At 51.3% G+C, this 17,605-nt stretch overlaps 1 protein-coding gene across 1 annotated transcript; it reads left to right on the top strand.

Annotated features, from left to right (window-relative positions):
* The first annotated feature begins 2,779 nt into the window (after positions 1-2,779).
* On the top strand, positions 2,780-9,570 carry SSTR3 (somatostatin receptor 3). The gene is made up of 2 exons (XM_038756675.1): positions 2,780-3,207; positions 7,397-9,570. Exon 2 carries the CDS (start codon positions 7,470-7,472, stop codon positions 8,760-8,762), a length of 1,293 nt encoding a protein of 430 aa, XP_038612603.1. The 5' UTR covers positions 2,780-3,207; positions 7,397-7,469; the 3' UTR covers positions 8,763-9,570.
* The last annotated feature ends 8,035 nt before the right edge of the window (positions 9,571-17,605 follow it).

Below are 17,605 nucleotides of genomic sequence, written 5' to 3'. Positions count from 1 at the left end.
TTATTTTTATTTTTAATTACAATTACCTAGGAATTACATTTATTTTGCCCCAGAGCCACCCTGTTAGCACCACCAACTACTCTCTTTTCCAGCAGAAACCCTGAAGGGGGAGACTGCAAGATTATACAACGGCGATCGTTGTCCATGATGTTACCATGTTTCTCAAGTAGTCAGAGCCATAGGTCTTTTCTTATGTCAGGATATCCTACCTTCCCCCATCTTGGGACCATGTTATCATTTTCATTGTTGTCATCATCTGCTGGGTGAGGAGCCCTTCTCTAGGTCCCACATAGAACCTGAATTGGGGCATCCCCTCTGTGCTCATGTTCCATGGACCATCAAAGGCAGACCTCCAGCTCCCTCCAAGGAGAACAGTGCCGTCTCTCCCTAGCCCTCTGGCCTCTCTGTTTTTGGTTGAGAGCAGCTCTCAGCTGAAGTTTCACTGAGCCCCCCAAGGAGGTCTCAAGGGCTTCAAGCAAGAAGGGATGGGGGTTATTCCATGCCTCATTTGGAATTAGGATGATAGATAATCCTTTTCCCTATTATGACTCCACTCCCTTGGGGGGAAGAGACCATAAAGAAGGGGCCTGGGAAGGGGCAGGGATTGCTTGGGTTCAGGGAGAGCAGGATGAAGACTGAGTCCAGGAGCTGTCATCCTATCCCAGGAATCTTGGAGTTTGGGAACAGGGCCCCCAAAACATTCCCAGACATTTGGCCTCTCCCTCCAAATTTCTCTAACCCACCTTATACTGATCACCTCCCGTGCCACCACCTTTTTTTAAAATCATCTTTGTTAAGCATTTACTATGTGCCAGGCACTGTACTAGTAATGAGGTAGATACAAGCTAATCAGGTTGGACATAGTCCCTGTCCTACATGGAGCTCACAATATTAATCCCCATTTTACAGATGAGGTAACCGAGGCCCAGAGAAGTTAAGTGACTTGCCCGAGGTCACACAGCAGACAAATGGCAGAGCTGAGATTAGAACCCAGGTCTGTCTGACATCCAGGCCCATGCTCTATCCACTATGCCATGCTGCCTTCGTGCGTCCTACTCCCTCCCAACAGAGCACAAGCTGGAGAGACAGGCAAAGGTGCAGTGTTGGAGGGTTTGTGTGAGTGTGTGTTTGTGTGTATGTGTGCGCACGCACTTGCGAGTGTGCGCAAGTAGGAGGGAGAGAGGGAGGAAAAGGGAATGAGAATGAACACAAAGAATGAGTCACCTAGCTGGATACCCAGCCCTGTCTACTGACCTGGAATCAGGAGAAAAAGGATTCCAGCCATGTAATGCAATTGGCAGTGGCTTCCGCCTGGCCTGGGGTGCTGTTCTGGACTGGGCAATGTGGGGTCTCCAGGGCTATTGGAAGAGAAGGAAGCAGAGCTGGCTGCTGTCTCCTGGGCCACGCTGGACCAGTGGTCCTCAGGGGAACTGACACTGACCCTCCAACCTCTGCCTCTGCCCTGCTCCCCATGCTCCTTTAGTGCTGTCACATGGAGCATCATGGATCTCATCCCTGGAATCTCCATCTTGTGGCCTCTCACTATAGAAATTAGCCTGGGTAGATGTTAGCCCACCTTCTGAAGCCCTGGCCTCCAGCCCATGAGCCTGTATAGTAGCCCAGTAATCTGTGGAGTAACCCAACAGACTATGGAGTAGCCCCTCTGGCCTGCAGAGTAGCCCATTAGCCTGCAGAGTAGCCCCCTAACCTGCCAAATAGCCCACCTGCCTGCAAGTAGCCCATCAGCCTGTGAAATAGCAACCCAGCCTGGGAAGGCCCTGGAAAGTGGAACCGGACAGGCTTGGGGGCGCTGAGGGAGAGCAAAAGGGCTGGGGCACTCATGCGCCTCCATCAGCATCTGCAAAGGTGGCACATAAGGTCATGGGAAGCCGAGGGCAGGGGGCATCCAGGGAGAGGGGTGGACCCCAGCAGCACCCAGACCTCTCAGAGAGCCAGCATCCAGGCATCCCTGAGGATGTGGGGTGAGGGGGCTGGGCTGGAGAAGGAGGAGAAGGCAGGAGTCTGGGAATTGAGAGGAGCCCAGCCGTCTTTGCTCTTGGCCCTCACAGTCCAGTCAGCTTGAGGGTTGATGAGAGACTTGGCCCCTTTGCCAGGGGTAGAATAGAGGTGACTTCCTGCAGCTGGAGTGGCCCCTGGGATCGGGGCCTTAACCAGATTGGGCAGTCCTCAAGTGTCCACAGATCCTCAGTGAACGTGGGTGGCAGAAATCTCCCCTGGCAACCAGTTTGTGCCCCCCTTTCCCTCCGCCTTCTTCTTCCCCTCTTCTTCCCTCCTTCAGCATAACCTACTGTCCTCCTCCTCCTCCTCCTTCTTCCAGTCACCTGCTCTCTGCATTCCCTTTGCCCCTCCCCTTCTCTCTCTCCTCTCTCTCTGTCTCCCACTCTCTCTCTCTCTCTCTTAAGCTTTTTCCCCTTCTCACTCTCCTTCTGTCACCATCTGTGGCACAATCACTCTCTGTCACTCCCTCCTCACCACCTCCTCATTCTCCTTCTCCCTCTGTCACCGCCTCTCCCCTTGCATCATTCCCTCTTCTCCTCTTCCCTGTCACAGATCCCTTTCTCTATCTGTCTCTATTTCTCCCCCTCACCCTCGCTCACCCGTCTCTCCTCTCTCTCTCTCTCTCTCTCTCTCTCTCTCTCTCTCTCTCTCCCTCTCTCTCTCTCTCCCTCTCTCTCTCTCCTCTCTTTTTTTCTCTCTCTCCTTTTCCCTCCCCAGCAGTCAATCTCCCTGCTTCCCTCTCACTCCCCTTTCGAGCCTCTCTTCATTTCCATTGGTCAGGGAAGCTGTTCCTGGGAAGGGCTGGCACCCTGGGTGTTTTCCCTGACCCCGTGCCAGGCTTTCCCAGCCCCGGCCCCCTCCTGGTGATGGAGCATCGGGCTTTGGACTCCACAGAGAGATGCTGGAGCCAGAGCCCGGCCCTGACAGCCGGCAGGAACCAGCCTGGATGGGAGAGCTCAGACAGCCAGATGTGGCCAGCCCGGGGCTAGGCGGCCTGGTTGGCCTGCTGGGAGCTGGGAGCCCAAGGCCACCAAGAGAGACCTACAGCGGGTGAAGAGCTCCAGAGGTTTCTGTCCCCAGGGGGCTGCGGGGTCCTGGTGTTTGGGGCATCCCTGCTTCCCTGGAAAGGGAGAAAGGAGACGAACATGTGAACTCCACTGCTCTGGGGGGAATCGAGGCCCTCAGCACGTAAGTAGCATGGCCTTGAGCTTTGGTCTACTGGGGCTCTCGTTGACTGGCTGCCGGGGATTGATCGGAATGGGAAAAGGATTGGCTGGTTGGCCCTGTGGCCCCCTCTGCTCCAGACCCCCGGGCCAGGCTTGGAGTGGGCAGGGAAGGGAGCTGGCCGGGAATAATAAAAATAATAATTGTGGTATTTTTTAAGTCCTTATTACGTGCCAAGCACTGTTCTAAGTGCTGGGGAAGATACAAGCTCACCAGGTTGGACACGGTCTCTGTCCCACATGGGGCTCACAGTCTTGATCCTCATTTTACAGAAGAGGGAACTGAGGCCCAGGGAAGTTAAGTTCTTAGAACAGTGCTTGGCACATAGTAAACGCTTAACAAATCCCATCATTATAATTATTATTATTATTAAATGACTTGTCCAAGGTAACAGCGCAGGCATGTGGCAGATCTGGAATTAGAACCCATGTCCTCTGACTCCCTATGCCTAGGCTCTTTCCACTTGGCCAGGCGCCTGGGGTTGGGGAGGAGTGGAGGGAGGGTCTCTGATTTTCTGGGGACAGCTGCCTTTCCTACAACACATCCCCTGGCCCTCATCAGATTTTAGTTCTTCGATAACCTGCGACCCCAGCCCCTCAGTACCAGACCAGGCCATCCACAGGCTTCTCTGCCCGACTGCTGAACCCTCATCCCTGGGGCCTGAGGCTCCAAAACCCCCGCCTCTTCTGGAGGGGCAAGGGCCATTTTCATCCTCAGAATCAAAGCGCCCCGGCCCACGACTAGCAGGGCCCAGAAGTCCAGGCTTGGGCTGGATGTGCAGGGCCCAGATGCCTCTGGCGGCTCCTATCCTTGCCCCCAGGGAGGTGCTCAGTTGCTGATCACTCGACTCTTCTCTCCCGGAGGAGAGCTCGCACCTCCAGGGACAGATGATTCTGGGCCACTTGGGAACTTGGCATGGGGTTCTCCCCTGTCCCCACTGCATCCTCCTCCTCCAGCCCCCATTCCATGCTGGGTCTTTTGTTTCTCATCCCTGACAGGCCTGTGAGTCCTCTTTCAATCGATCAATCAATCAATGGCATTTATTGAGCGCTTTCTGTGTGCAGAGCACTGTACTGAGAACTTGGGACAGTACAGTACATTCGAGTTGGTAGACGTGTTTCCTGCCCACAGAAGCTTACAGTCTAGATAGGAAGCTTAGTCTAGAGAAGCTTCTAGTTTAGAGGAGGAGCTTACAGTCTAGAGAAGAAGCTTTCAGTCTAGAAAAACTTCTAGTCCAGAGGAGGAGCTTACAGCCTTGTGAAGAAGCTTACAGTCTAGAGAAGTTTCTGGTCTAGAAGAGGAGCTTGCAGTCTAGAGTCCTTCCAAGGCTGTTCCACTGTAAAGTCCATCCATCACTTTTCCCCTCCACTCTCTCAGCTTGAGAGCCACTCTCTCAGCTTATCTCTGCTGGACCCCATCCACCCAGGCTGCCAGGGCCCAACAGAGATAAGCAGGGATGATAAACAGAACTAAACTGAGATGATAAGCAGAGATAAGGCCCTTCAGAAAAATCCCTGGGCTGGGCTAGGAAAGAAGAAGAGAGGATCCAGAGACCCAATCTCCACAGGAATGGAGCTGAGCCTAGAGTGGAGAAGGGCAGGCTGGAAGGCAAGCGAGTTGGCCAGCCAGGAGGGCAGAAGGGCAGCGAGCAGGGGACCAGGGGGCAGGGGCCCAGGAGAGCAGGAGGGGAGGAGTCAGAAGGGTTTACCAGGCAGGAGATCTCGGGGCAGGGGGGGAGGAGGGCAGGAAAAATGAAGAATTCCCACAAATAAAAAAACAGCTGGGCGGCCGGTGCCCCAGCTTGCGCTTTGGGGCCCAGCACTAGGTTTTCCTGTGGGAAAATGGTCCTTCTCCCACTTCTCTCCCCCATCCTGATACCATCAATCAATCAATCGTCTTGGGCACTCACTGTGTGCAGAGCACTGCATTGAGCACTTGAGAGTGGACAAAAGCACACACATAACTTGAGAACAAAGGAGTTTGGGTTTGGGAGATGGCTGTGGGGTAGTTGTGAGAGAAAACCTGGATGCAGCCCCCGGCTCCCAACCCCCATTCCCCAGTCTTTGTACTCTTACAGAAAATTCTACTTGCGCTCAAACCTGAGCTAAACAGAAGCCCTGAGATACAGACCACTTTAATAAAGATAGAGATGATAAGTATCTATTAAATTGTCACCAGGTGCCAAGCACTGTCCCAAGCCCTGGGGGAGATACAAGATAATCAGATCAGACACAGTCTCTGCCCTTCACAGGAGAGCCTGGAGTCCACATATAGCTTTAATTCTATTTGTTCTGATGATTTTGACACCTGTCTACATGTTTTGTTTTGCTGTCCGTCTTCCCCTTCTAGACTGTGAACCTGTTGTTGGGTAGGAACTGCCTCTATATGTTGCCGACTTGTACTTTCCAAGTACTTAGTACAATGCTCTGCCCACAGTAAGTGTTCAATAAATACGATTGAATGAATGAATGACTGAATGAGTATTTTATCCTTATTTTACAGATGAGGAAACTAAGGCACAGAACATTAAGGGACTTGCCCAAGGTCACTCAGCAGGAAAGAGGTGGACCTGGGGACTAGATCCTGGGCCTTCTGACTCCCAACTGGATGCTCTTTTCACTAGGCAACACTGCCTATTTTGCCCCTTGTTCAGTGGATGTGTGTATGTGTGTGCGCATGTATGTGCACACGTGTGAATGGGGGCATGTATGGAAATGGTGCAGATGGGGAGAATGAGCTATGCAGAGACCCCCAAGCTTTCAAAGCCCTACTGAGAGCTCACCTCCTCCAGGAGGCCTTCCCAGACTGAGCTCCCTCCTTCCTCTCCCCCTCCTCCCCCTCCCCATCCCCCCCCGCCTTACTCCTTCCCCTCCCCACAGCACCTGTATATATGTATAGATGTTTGTACGTTTTATTACTCTATTTATTTATTTATTTTATTTGTACATATTTGTTCTATTTATTTTGTTTTGTTAATATGTTTTGTTTTGTTCTCTGTCTCCCCCTTCTAGACTGTGAGCCCACTGTTGGGTAGGAACTGTCTCTATATGTTGCCAACTTATACTTCCCAAGCGCTTAGTTCAGTGCTCTGCACATAGTAAGTGCTCAATAAATATGATTAAATGAATGAATTCTAGCCCAGGACAGACCACCACCAAGAGCTGGAACCAGGACCCAGGCAGGTTGGCTCCATGCAAGGCTCAGTGTCACATCGGGGCTGAGGGCCAGAAGGCCTGGGGGACGCAGAGACCCCTGATTTCTAGGGAACCCGGAGCTACCGGGGACCAGGGCAGAAGGGAGGGAAGAGGAGGCGGAGAGTAGAGTTCGGGGAACTGGCGACAGAAGCATCAGCCTTCCCTCCTGGCCCTGTAACTAATCGTTCAATCAATCGATCAATCCATCCATCAACAGAGAAGCAGCCAGGCTTAGTGGAAAGAGTATGGGCCTGAACATCAGGACACCTGGATTCTAATTCCAGCACTGCCATTGGCCTGCTGATATTGGGAGGATTCATCCAATCGTATTTATTGAGTGCCTACTATGTGCAGAGCACTGTACTAAGCGCTTGGGAGGGAGAAGCAGCGTGGCTCAGTGGAAAGAGCCCAGGCTTTGGAGTCACTGGTCATGGGTTCAAATCCTGGCTCCACCAATTGTCAGCTGTGTGACTTTGGGCAAGTCACTTAACTTCTCTGTGCCTCATTTGCCTCATCTGTAAAATGAGGATTGACTGTGAGCCCCCCGTGGGACAACCTGATCACCTTGTAGCCTCACCAGTGCTTAGAACAGTGCTTTGCACATAGTAAGCGCTTAATAAATGCCATTATTATTATTATTATTATTATTACAATTTAACAATAAACATACACATTCCCTTCCCACAGTGAGCTTACAGTCGAGGGGAGAACGGTACTCTGCACAGAGTGAAAGCTTACAGAATACCATGATCATGATCACCATAATTATTAAAGGGGCCCACACTCCAGGGGTTCGGCCGAGGCTCGGACAATCTTGTCTGTGAAAGGGGGGCAACTTGGTGGTGGGGAGGGAGCCCCCAGCTACCAAATACCTTCCCCTCCTACCCACCCCGCACAACCACCAGCTCAGTCAGGTTGACTATCGGGTACCTGACTGAGCTGTTTCCTCTCTCCCCCAGGCTCGTGGCCAATCGACCAAGACCAGGCAGTGTGACTCCCAGCCAACAAGCCCACCAACCACCTTCTTCCTCCATGGAGGCTCCGATCTTCGGCTCCACAGCCCCGTCGGCTTCCTCATCGGTCCCATCGTCGGTCCCGTCGTCGGGGCCAGGCAACGCCTCTCTGGCCTGGGCAGAGCCGGGCCCCAGGAACCTGTCAGTTGTGGCCCCTCCGGGCCTGGATGCGAGTGGCGTCCTCATCACACTGGTGTACCTAGTGGTGTGCGTGGCGGGGCTGGCCGGCAACTCCCTGGTCATCTACGCCGTCCTGCGGCACTCGGTCAGCCAGTCGGTCACCAACGTCTACATCCTGAACCTGGCCCTGGCGGATGAGCTCTTTATGCTGGGGCTGCCCTTCTTGGCTGCCCAGAATGCCCTCTCCTACTGGCCATTCGGCTCCCTCATGTGCCGCCTCTTCATGGCGCTGGACGCCATCAACCAGTTCACCAGTATCTTCTGCCTCACGGTCATGAGCGTGGATCGCTACCTGGCCGTGGTCCACCCGGGGAGGTCCTCCCGATGGCGCACAGCCCCCGTGGCCCGCGTCGTGAGTGCCACCATCTGGGCCGTCTCAGCCGTGGTGGTCCTGCCCGTGCTGGTCTTCTCCAGCGTGCCACGGGGCATGAGCACCTGCCACATTCAGTGGCCCGAGCCCGCCTCCGCCTGGCAGACAGGCTTCATCGTCTACACGGCCGCCCTGGGCTTCTTCGGCCCGCTGCTGGTCATCTGCCTCTGCTACCTGCTCATCGTCGTCAAGGTGCGCTCGGCTGGGCGCCGGGTGCGGGGGCCGGCGGCCAAGAGGAAGCCATCGGAGCGCCGGGTGACCCGCATGGTGGTGGCCGTGGTGGCCGTCTTCGTGCTCTGCTGGCTGCCCTTCTATGTGCTCAACATTGTCAACGTGGTGTGCCCCTTGCCCGAGGAGCCCGCGCTCTTCGGCCTCTATTTCCTGGTTGTGGTGCTGCCCTATGCCAACAGCTGCGCCAACCCCGTCATCTACGGCTTCCTCTCCTACCGCTTCAAGCAGGGCTTCCGCCGGGCCCTGCTGAGGCCCTCGCGCCGGGTCCGGAGTCAGGAGGCCGCCGTCGCCGTCGGGCCCCCGAAGAAGGATGGGGAGGATGAGGAGGAGGATGAAGAGGGCGAGGAGGATGAGGAAGAAGGGATAGGAGCCAAGGAACTGAACGGGACCATCAGCCAGATCTCCCGGAATGGAGGAGGCAAGCAGGAGGCCCCGCCTGTGAGCAGTGCGGGCAGCAGCCTGCAGAAGCCTCTGCCCGAGGAGCCAAGCACTGTGGAAAAGCCCAGTGCTCTGCAGATCAGCTACTTGTAGCTGGTAGGACTGGGCAGGGAGGCCGAGGGAGCGTGATGAGGAGGCTAGGAAGTCCTCGATAGGTCTTTGCTGAGGCCTGAGGCCTCCGGGAATCAGACCAGCCTCTTCTCGACAGTCCCCCGATGCCCCCCAAGTCCCCATCTCTCCCACCCAATGGATGGCTGCTGCTGTCTGAGCTTTGGGGACCCCTAGAATTCAGGTCCCGGGCTTCCTGTGGGCCCGAGCAGAGGCCAGTATCATAAAAAACCACTTGGACTGAGGGTGGTGTGGGGAGATCGGAACCAGACAGGATGGAGAGGTGATTCTCAGGCCTAAGCTCTGGGGGCCACGGGGGCTTAGGACCTGCCTCAAGGGCCTCTTGATGTCTTAGGGCCTGCTTCAGTTCATCCCTTCTCCCTTTCCCAGCCCTGGCTCATGCTGCAGGAAGGGGAACTGGATTCTTTTACTGCAAGAACACATTGACCCAAGTCATTCCCAACCACAACTCTGGTCACTGTCCCCGGGAACCCCTCAAGGCTTCTTCCAGGAATTCTCCCAGGCTCCTCTAGGGAGTTTCCTATCTACAGGGGCCAGCCTTTTCCCTCTGCCTGCCTCTTCCACATAAGCACAGGGGCAGGTCCTGGGGCACGTGGCTTTAACGTGGATCCACCCTGTTGTTTTGAAACTGAAGCTGGGATGAGGATGAGGACAAGGATGAAGCAAAGAGCTCAGGTCTCTGGCTGATTTCTGTTTTCTTTCCCCCCACCCCCACCCCCATCTCAGAGCCATGGCCATATTTCTCTTTGCACCGTTTTATAATAATAATGATGATGGCATTTATTAAGCGCTTACTATGTGCCAAGCACTGTTCTAAGAGCTGGAGAAGTTACAAGGTGATCAGGTTGTCCCACAAGGGGCTCACAGTCCTAATCCCCATTTTACAGATGAGGTAACTGAGGCACAGAGAAGTGAGGTGACTTTCCCAAAGTCACACAGCTGGCAATTGACAATTGGTGGAGCCAGGATTTGAACCCATGACCTCTGACTCCAAAGCCCGGGCTCTTTCCATTGAGCCACGCTGCTTCTCGAAGCACCGTTTACTTAACCACTTGGATTTCAGGCATACAGCTGATGAGGGAAATGAGGGAAAGGCTACAGCAAGGAGGTGAAGGAGAAAGGTGAGGTTTTCAAGGGAGCAGAGAATGGAGGTGCGGAAGACCAGGCCAGGGAGGAGGAGGAGGACTTAAGGGGCCGAGAAGGAGAGGCTGGGGACATGGAAACAGGGCCGATAGGAAGATGGTCTGACTCAAACACAGAACAGCCCAGCTCCACCTGGGGCTTGAGGGGGACAATCTGAGGCCCTGTCCCCATCCTGGTCCTTAGGGATGCTTGGAGAAATCTAAGATGGACGTGGGGTTGGGGACACCTTTGATGACCCCCAAAACGTCAATGTGCCATTAATAAAGATGAAGGATCAGATATTGACTGGAAAAATCTGCTAGTGCAATCGGTCTATTGATGGTATTTACTGGGTGCAGAGCACTGGACTGGACTGGAGCTTGGGAGAGCATACACAATATAGTACGCGAACATGATTGCCTTCCCTCGAGGAGTTCCCAGCCGAGCAAGGGAGACCTCCAGCCAGGGCCAGGGCAGGGTCTGGAGAGTCCGGCAGCACCCATATTTGCAGGACTGCGAGGGGATGAGGGCCGGAGGGGGGGAGTTGGTCCCTGGGGATCATCCAACTCACTCCTCAGTCACCGGTGAAGGCTGGAGGCTGGGGCACTTTGGGGGCAATTTGTGTACCAGAACACAGCAGTGGCTTCTGCTTGTTCTTTTTTTTAAAAATGATATTTGTTAAGCACTTACTACATGCCAAGCTCTGTACTAAGCACTGGGGTAGATACAAGCTAATCAGGTTGGACACTGACCTAGTCCTGTATGGGGCACATGGTTTTAATCCCCATTTTACAGGTGAGGTAACTGAGGCACAGAGAAGTGATGTGACTCACCCAAGGTCACACAGCAGACAATAATAACAATAGTAGTAATTATGGTATTTGTTAAGCGCTTACCATGTGCCAGGCACTCTACTAAGCACTGGGGTGGGTACAAGCAAATTGGGTTGGACACAGTCCCTGTCCCACATGGGGCTCACAGTCTCAATCCCCATTGTACAGATGAGGTAACGGAGGCCCAGAGAAGTGAAGTGACTTCCCCAAGGTCACACAGCAGACAAGTGGCGGAGCCGGGATTAGAACCCACGACCTTCTGATTCCCAGGCCTGTGCTGTATCCACTAAGCCATATGCTGCTTCAAGCACCTTGGTTCTTCGCTCCAGCATCACATTTAGTCCAGTCACCTACACTCTCAGGGGGTCTGTGTGTACGTGTATGTGTGTGTGTGTGTGTGCGCGCGCGCACTTTGGGGGAGACACAAAGTAGCTTTTGGCACCCAGTGCCCCCAGATTTTCCTCTGCTTCCAAGATGAAGGGTGTAACTGGTAGGGTTCCTAGGGTTTGCGGGGAAGAGAACTGCCTTTAATCCCCATTTTACAGGTGAGGTAACTGAGGCACAAAGAAGTGATGTGTACATATATATATATATATATATATATATATATATATATATATTTGTACATATTTATTACTCTATTTTACTTGTACACATTCATTCTATTTACTTTATTTTGTTAATATGTTCTGTTTTGTCGTCCATCTCCCCTTTCTAGACTGCGAGCCCACTGTTGGGCAGGGACTGTCTCTATAGGTTGCCAACTTGTACTTGCCAAGTGCTTAGTACAGTGCTCTGCACACAGTAAGCGCTCAATAAATACGATTGAATGAATGAATGAATGAATACATATTTATTACTCTATTTTACTTGTACATATTTATTCCATTTACTTTATTTTGTTAGTATGTTTTGTTTTGTCATCCGTCTCCCCCTTCTAGACTGCGAGCCCGCTGTTGGGCAGGGACTGTCTCTATAGGTTGCCAACTTGTACTTCCCAAGCGCTTAGTCCAGTGCTCTGCACACAGTAAGTGCTCAATAAATACGATTGAATGAATGAATGAATGAATACATATTTATTACTCTATTTTACTTGTACATATTTATTCCATTTACTTTATTTTGTTAATATGTTTTGTATTGTCATCCGTCTCCCCCTTCTAGACTGTGAGCCCACTGTTGGGCAGGGGCCATCTCTATAGGTTGCCAACTTGTACTTTCCAAGCGCTTAGTGCAGTGCTCTGCACACAGTAAGCGCTCAATAAATACGATTGAATGAATGAATGATGTGACTCACCCAAGGTCACACAGCAGACAATAATAACAATAGTAGTAATTATGGTATTTGTTAAGCGCTTACCACTGTACTAAGCGCTGGGGTGGGGACAAGCAAATTGGGTTGGACACAGTCCCTGTCCCACATGGGGCTTACAGATGGTTGTGTGCATGTGTGTACTGTGTGCATGGATATGTGAAGCAGCGTGGCTCAGTGAAAAGAGCACGGGCTTTGGAGTCAGAGGTCATGGGTTCGAATTCCGACTCCGCCGCATGTCTGCTGTGTGACCTTGGGCAAGTCACTTAACTTCTCTGAGCCTCAGTTACCTCATCTGTAAAATGAGGATTAAGAGTGTGAGCCCCACGTGGGACAACTTGATCACCTTGTTTCCCCCCCCCAGCGCTTAGAACAGTGCTCCACATGTAGTAAGCGCTTAACAAATGCCATTATTGTTATTATTATGTGTGCATGTATGTGTGTGCACCTTCAGTGTATGGGCCAGGAATATGCAGAGGAGACATGGGGGTGGGATGGAGCAGAATGAGTTTAGGGAGGTCCCTGTTTGTGCATCTTTCTCCCAACCTCCTGCTGCCTTCGCAGGCTCCCGCCTCCCTCCGCCCCCGCCTGCACCAAGCGTCACCTTGAACTTTTCTCTAAGAGGTGGTTGCTAGGCGACGGCCTCTGGTAACACTGACTCAAAGCCCAGGGTCCGGCGAGCAGGACTGGGCCTCAATTGCAAGATGGACCCAGATTTGGGAGACTAGGTCCTGGAGGGGGATGGGATGGAACAAGGGGGCTTGGGAGGGGTGGGGGGGAGACTGGAGGGGTCCGCTTGGAAGAGAGAGGATGGTCCCAGGGAACACAAACTGGGAAAACTAGGGAGAAAGCAGGGGCAGGAAGCCAGGGAAGAAAGAGAGAGGAAAAAAGGAACAGGATCAATCAATCAATCGTATTTATTGAGCACTTAATGTGTGCAGAGCACTGCTTGGGAAGTACAAGTTGGCAACGTATAGAGACGGTCCCTACCCGACAGTGGGCTCACAGTCTAGAAGATGGGGAAGAGGAAAAGCAGGGTGGAAAAGAAAGGGACGGGGACAATATTGATCTCAGTGAAGCAGTGTGGCTTAGTGGAAAGAGCCTGGGAGTCAGAAGGATCTGGGTTCTAATCCCAACCTGCCACTTGTCCGCTGTGTGACGTTGGGCAAGTCACTTCACTTCTCTGTGCCTCAGTTAGTTCATCTGTAAAATGGGGATTAAGACCGTGAGCCCCACGTGGTACACGGACTGTGTCTAACCTGATTAGCTTGCATCTACCTCCGTGCTTAGTAAGTTACCTCGAGCACAGTAAGCACTTTACAAATACAATTATAAAAAAACATTTAAAAACCTCCCATGAATTTATATATGCTTTGACAGCAGAGTCTGCAAATCGCTATGCACAAAAGTGCTATGGGTGGCAGTTGAGACGACAATTGCTGAGGTGGTAATTGGCAGGATGTGATCTGGGGAGGTGGAGGTGAATCTGGGAAGACCTCCTGGAAGAGGTGGGACTTTATGGAGGTGTTGGATGGGAAGAGCTGAAGTCTGCGGGGAGGGTGCTCCGGGCTGGGAACTGTAAGCCCGTTGTGGGCAGGGATTGTCTCTATTGCTGAATTGTACTTTCCAAGCGCTTAGTACAGTGCTCTGCACACAGTAAGCACTCAATAAAGATGATTGAATGAATGAATGAATCATCATCATCATCATCAATCATATTTATTGAGCACTTACTGTGTGCAGAGCACTGTACTAAGCGCTTGGGAAGTACAAATTGGCAACATATAGAGACAGTCCCTACCCAACAGTGGGCTCACAGCCTAAAAGGGGGAGACAAAACCAAACATACTAACAAAATAAAATAAATAGAATAGATATGTACAAGCAAAATAAATAAATAAATAAATAAATGAGTAAGTAGAGTAATAAATATGTACAAACATATATACATATATACAGGTGCTGTGGGGAAGGGAAGGAGGTAAGATGGGGGGATGGAGAGGGGGACGAGGGGGAGAGGAAGGAAGGGTCTCAGTCTGGGAAGGCCTCCTGGAGGAGGTGAATCCAGCCAGGGTTGGAGGTGAGATGCAGGAGAGCTGAGAGGGAGGAAGAGTTAGAAGCTGAGCTGGGAAGAGGCAACAAATTAATAAGGAGAGAAGGGGAAAGACAATGGTGAAGTCACTGGTCTGATTTTTTTAGCTTATCCACCTTGTAGGAGCAGGGGGCTCCCTAGAGGAAGCTCCCTGGGTCAGTGGGGCTGAAAAAAGAGAGGAGCCAGGGGGTACCTCCAGAAGCAGCATGGCTCAGTGGAAAGAGCCCGGGCTTTGGAGTCAGTGGTCATGGGTTCAAATCCTGGCTCCGCCAATTGTCAGCTGTGTGACTTTGGGCAAATCGCTTAACTTCTCTGGGCCTCAGTTACCTCATCTGAAAAACGGGGATTAAAACTGCGAGCCTCACGTGGGACAACCTGATTATCTTGTATCTACCTCACAGCTTAGAACAGTGCTTGGCACATAGTAAGCACTTAACAAATACCATTATTATTATTATTAATTATTAATTATATGTGCTCCTTGGGGGGAGGGAGTGCCTGCACCTACTGTGCACACTGTGTGTCCTCCCGGGGGTATGTGCCTATGGTGCACACATGCATTAAGCGCGTTGAGAAGCAGTGTGGCTCAGTGGAAAGAGCCCGGGGTTTGGAGTCAGAGGTCACGGGTTCAAATCCCAGCTCCACCACTTGTCAGCTGTGTGACTTTGGACAAGTCACTTCACTTCTCTGTGCCTCAGTTCCCTCATCTGTAAAATGGGGATTAAGACTGTGAGCCCGCCGTGGGACAACCTGATCACCTTGTAACCTCCCCAGCGCTTAGAACAGTGTTTTGCACATAGTAAGCGCTTAATAAAAGCCATCATTATTATCACACACGAGTGACCCAAGCTTGACAACACAAGTCGCTTAAACGTTCTTCACGGTCACCGCGGCCCCTCTGGAAGAAGGCAAACCCCCCAAACTTGACTTCCTTTCCCTCCTGGCCGGACCCAACAGAGTTACATGGGTAGAGCAGCACAGTGGGCAGTGCTTATTCACTCATTCATTCATATTTATTGAGCGTTTACTGTGTGCAGAGCACTGTACTAAGCGCTTGGGAAGTACAAGTTGACAGCATAAAGAGACGGTCCCTACCCAACAACATGCTCACATTATATTGTCCTCTCCCAGGCCCTTGGTACGGTGCTCTGCACACAGTAAGCGCTCAATATATTGAATATATTCAATATTCAATATATTGAATTGAAAGAATGAATTTCATTCCTTCAATCGTATTTACTGAGCGCTTACTGTGTGCAGAGCACCGTACTAAGCGCTTGGGAAGTCCAAGTCGGCAACGTCTAGAGACGGTCCCTACCCAACAACGGGCTCACAGTCTAGAAGGGGGAGACAGACAACAAAACAAAACACGTAGACGGGTGTCAAAATCATCAGAACTAATAGAATTATGGAATGAATGACAAACGTGGTCCCTGGGCAGAAAAAGGAACTGTCTTTGTGGGGTCAGGGCAGGTTGGGGGGGATGGGAGGGCGTTGTAGCAAAGAGGGAAGTGAGTCTCGGGGGAGGGCAGGGGAAGGCTGCTGAGCCCCGGGGTCTCTCAGGGGAGAGGACACATGAGTTGCCAACTTCATTATCTGTTCCAGAGACTAGAAAACATGCAAATATTTGATCATGGAAACCTGCCGCCCTCTACCCTTCCAACCATAAAATATGTAAATATTATGTGAGCCCGGGTCCTCTCTTCTTGCGTGCACTGCGAATCTGAGGGACAGAGCCATCATTCCCACAACTCGCTCGGCCCCCAGGGACACCCTTATACACTAGCAAACACGGACAGCGTGGCTCAGTGGAAAGAGCCCGGGCTTGGGAGCCAGAGGTCATGGGTTCAAATCCTGGCTCTGCCAATTGTCAGCTGTGTGACCTTGGGCAAGTCACTCTGGGCCTCAGTTCCCTCATCTGTAAAATGGGGATTAAGGCTGTGAGCCCCCCGTGGGACAACCTGATCACCTTGTAGCCTCCCCAGCGCTTAGAACGGTGCTTTGCACATAGTAAGCGCTCAACAAATGCCATCATTATTATTCATTCATTCATTCATTCATTCAATCGTATTTATTGAGCGCTTACTGTGTGCAGAGCACTGTACTAAGCGCTTGGGAAGTACAAGTTGGCAACATATAGAGACGGTCCCTACCCAACAGTGGGCTCACAGTCTAGAAGGGGGAGACAGACAATAAAACAAAACATATTAACAAAATAAAATAGGTTGGAGAAGGTTGGATTAGAGGAGCAAAGTGTGCCAGCAGGGTTGTAGAAGGAGAGTGGCAAAGTGAAGTAGGAAGGCGCAAGGTGATTGAGTGCTTTAAAGCCAATGATGAGGATTTTTTTTTCATGTGGAGGTGGATGGGCAACCACTACAATTTCTTGAGGAGTGCGGAAACATGTCCTGGACATTTTTTGTAGAAAAATGATCCAGGCAGCAGAGTGAAGTTTGAACTGGAGTGGGGAGAGACAGAAGGCTGGGCGATCAGCAAGGAAGCTGATACAGTAATCAAGGCGGGTTATGACCAGCGCTTAGAACAGTGCCCAGCACTTAGAACGGTGTTTTGCACATAGTAAGTGCTTAACAAATACCAAAATTATAATTATAAAATTATCAATCAATCAATCATATTTATTATTATTATTATTAACCTGTAACTTAATAGACAGAAGCACAGCTGCGGTTTAGTCTGTCTGTGAGTCAGTCGTATTTATTGAGCGCTCCCTGGGTGCAGAGTGCTGTACTGAGCGCTTGGGAAAGGACAATATAATGGGCACACTCCTTGCCCACCAAGAGCATACAGTCTAGAGGGAGAGACAGACCTTAATCTAAATAAATAAATGACAATTTTGGACATAAGTGCCGTGGGTCTGGGAAGGGGACTGCATGAAGGAAGTAAATCAGGTCGATGGAGAAGGGAGAGGGAGAAGAGGAAAGGATCAGCCATCCTGGCTGCTTCAAGTAATAATAATAATAATAATGATGGCATTTGTTAAGCGCTTACTATGTGCATAGCACTGTTCTAAGCGCTGGTACTCAATGTCATACCATGGTCAAGTGGGAAGAGCATGGGCTTGGGCGTCAGAGGACCTGGGTTCTAATTTCCACTGTCAACTGCTTGCTGCATGACCTTAGGAAAGTAACTTATCTTCTCTGTGCCTCAGTTTTCCTGTTCTCCCTCCTACTTAGACCGTTAGCCCCATGCGGGACAAGGACTGTATCCAACTGAATTGATGTGTATCTACCGCTGCACTTGGAACAGTGTTTAACACATAATAAGCGCTTAACAAATATTCATTCATTCAATTGTATTTATCGAGTGCTTTCTGTGTGCAGAGCACTGTACTAAGCGCTTGGGAAAGTACGATACAACAATAACAGTGACAGTCAGTGACTTGCCCAAAGTCACAAAGCTGAGAAGCGGTGGAGCTGGGATTAGAATCCAC

Source organism: Tachyglossus aculeatus, chromosome 14 (genome assembly GCF_015852505.1).
Source record: "Tachyglossus aculeatus isolate mTacAcu1 chromosome 14, mTacAcu1.pri, whole genome shotgun sequence".
Lineage (NCBI taxonomy): Eukaryota > Metazoa > Chordata > Mammalia > Monotremata > Tachyglossidae > Tachyglossus > Tachyglossus aculeatus.
This window is presented reverse-complemented; position numbering and strand designations above follow the sequence as displayed.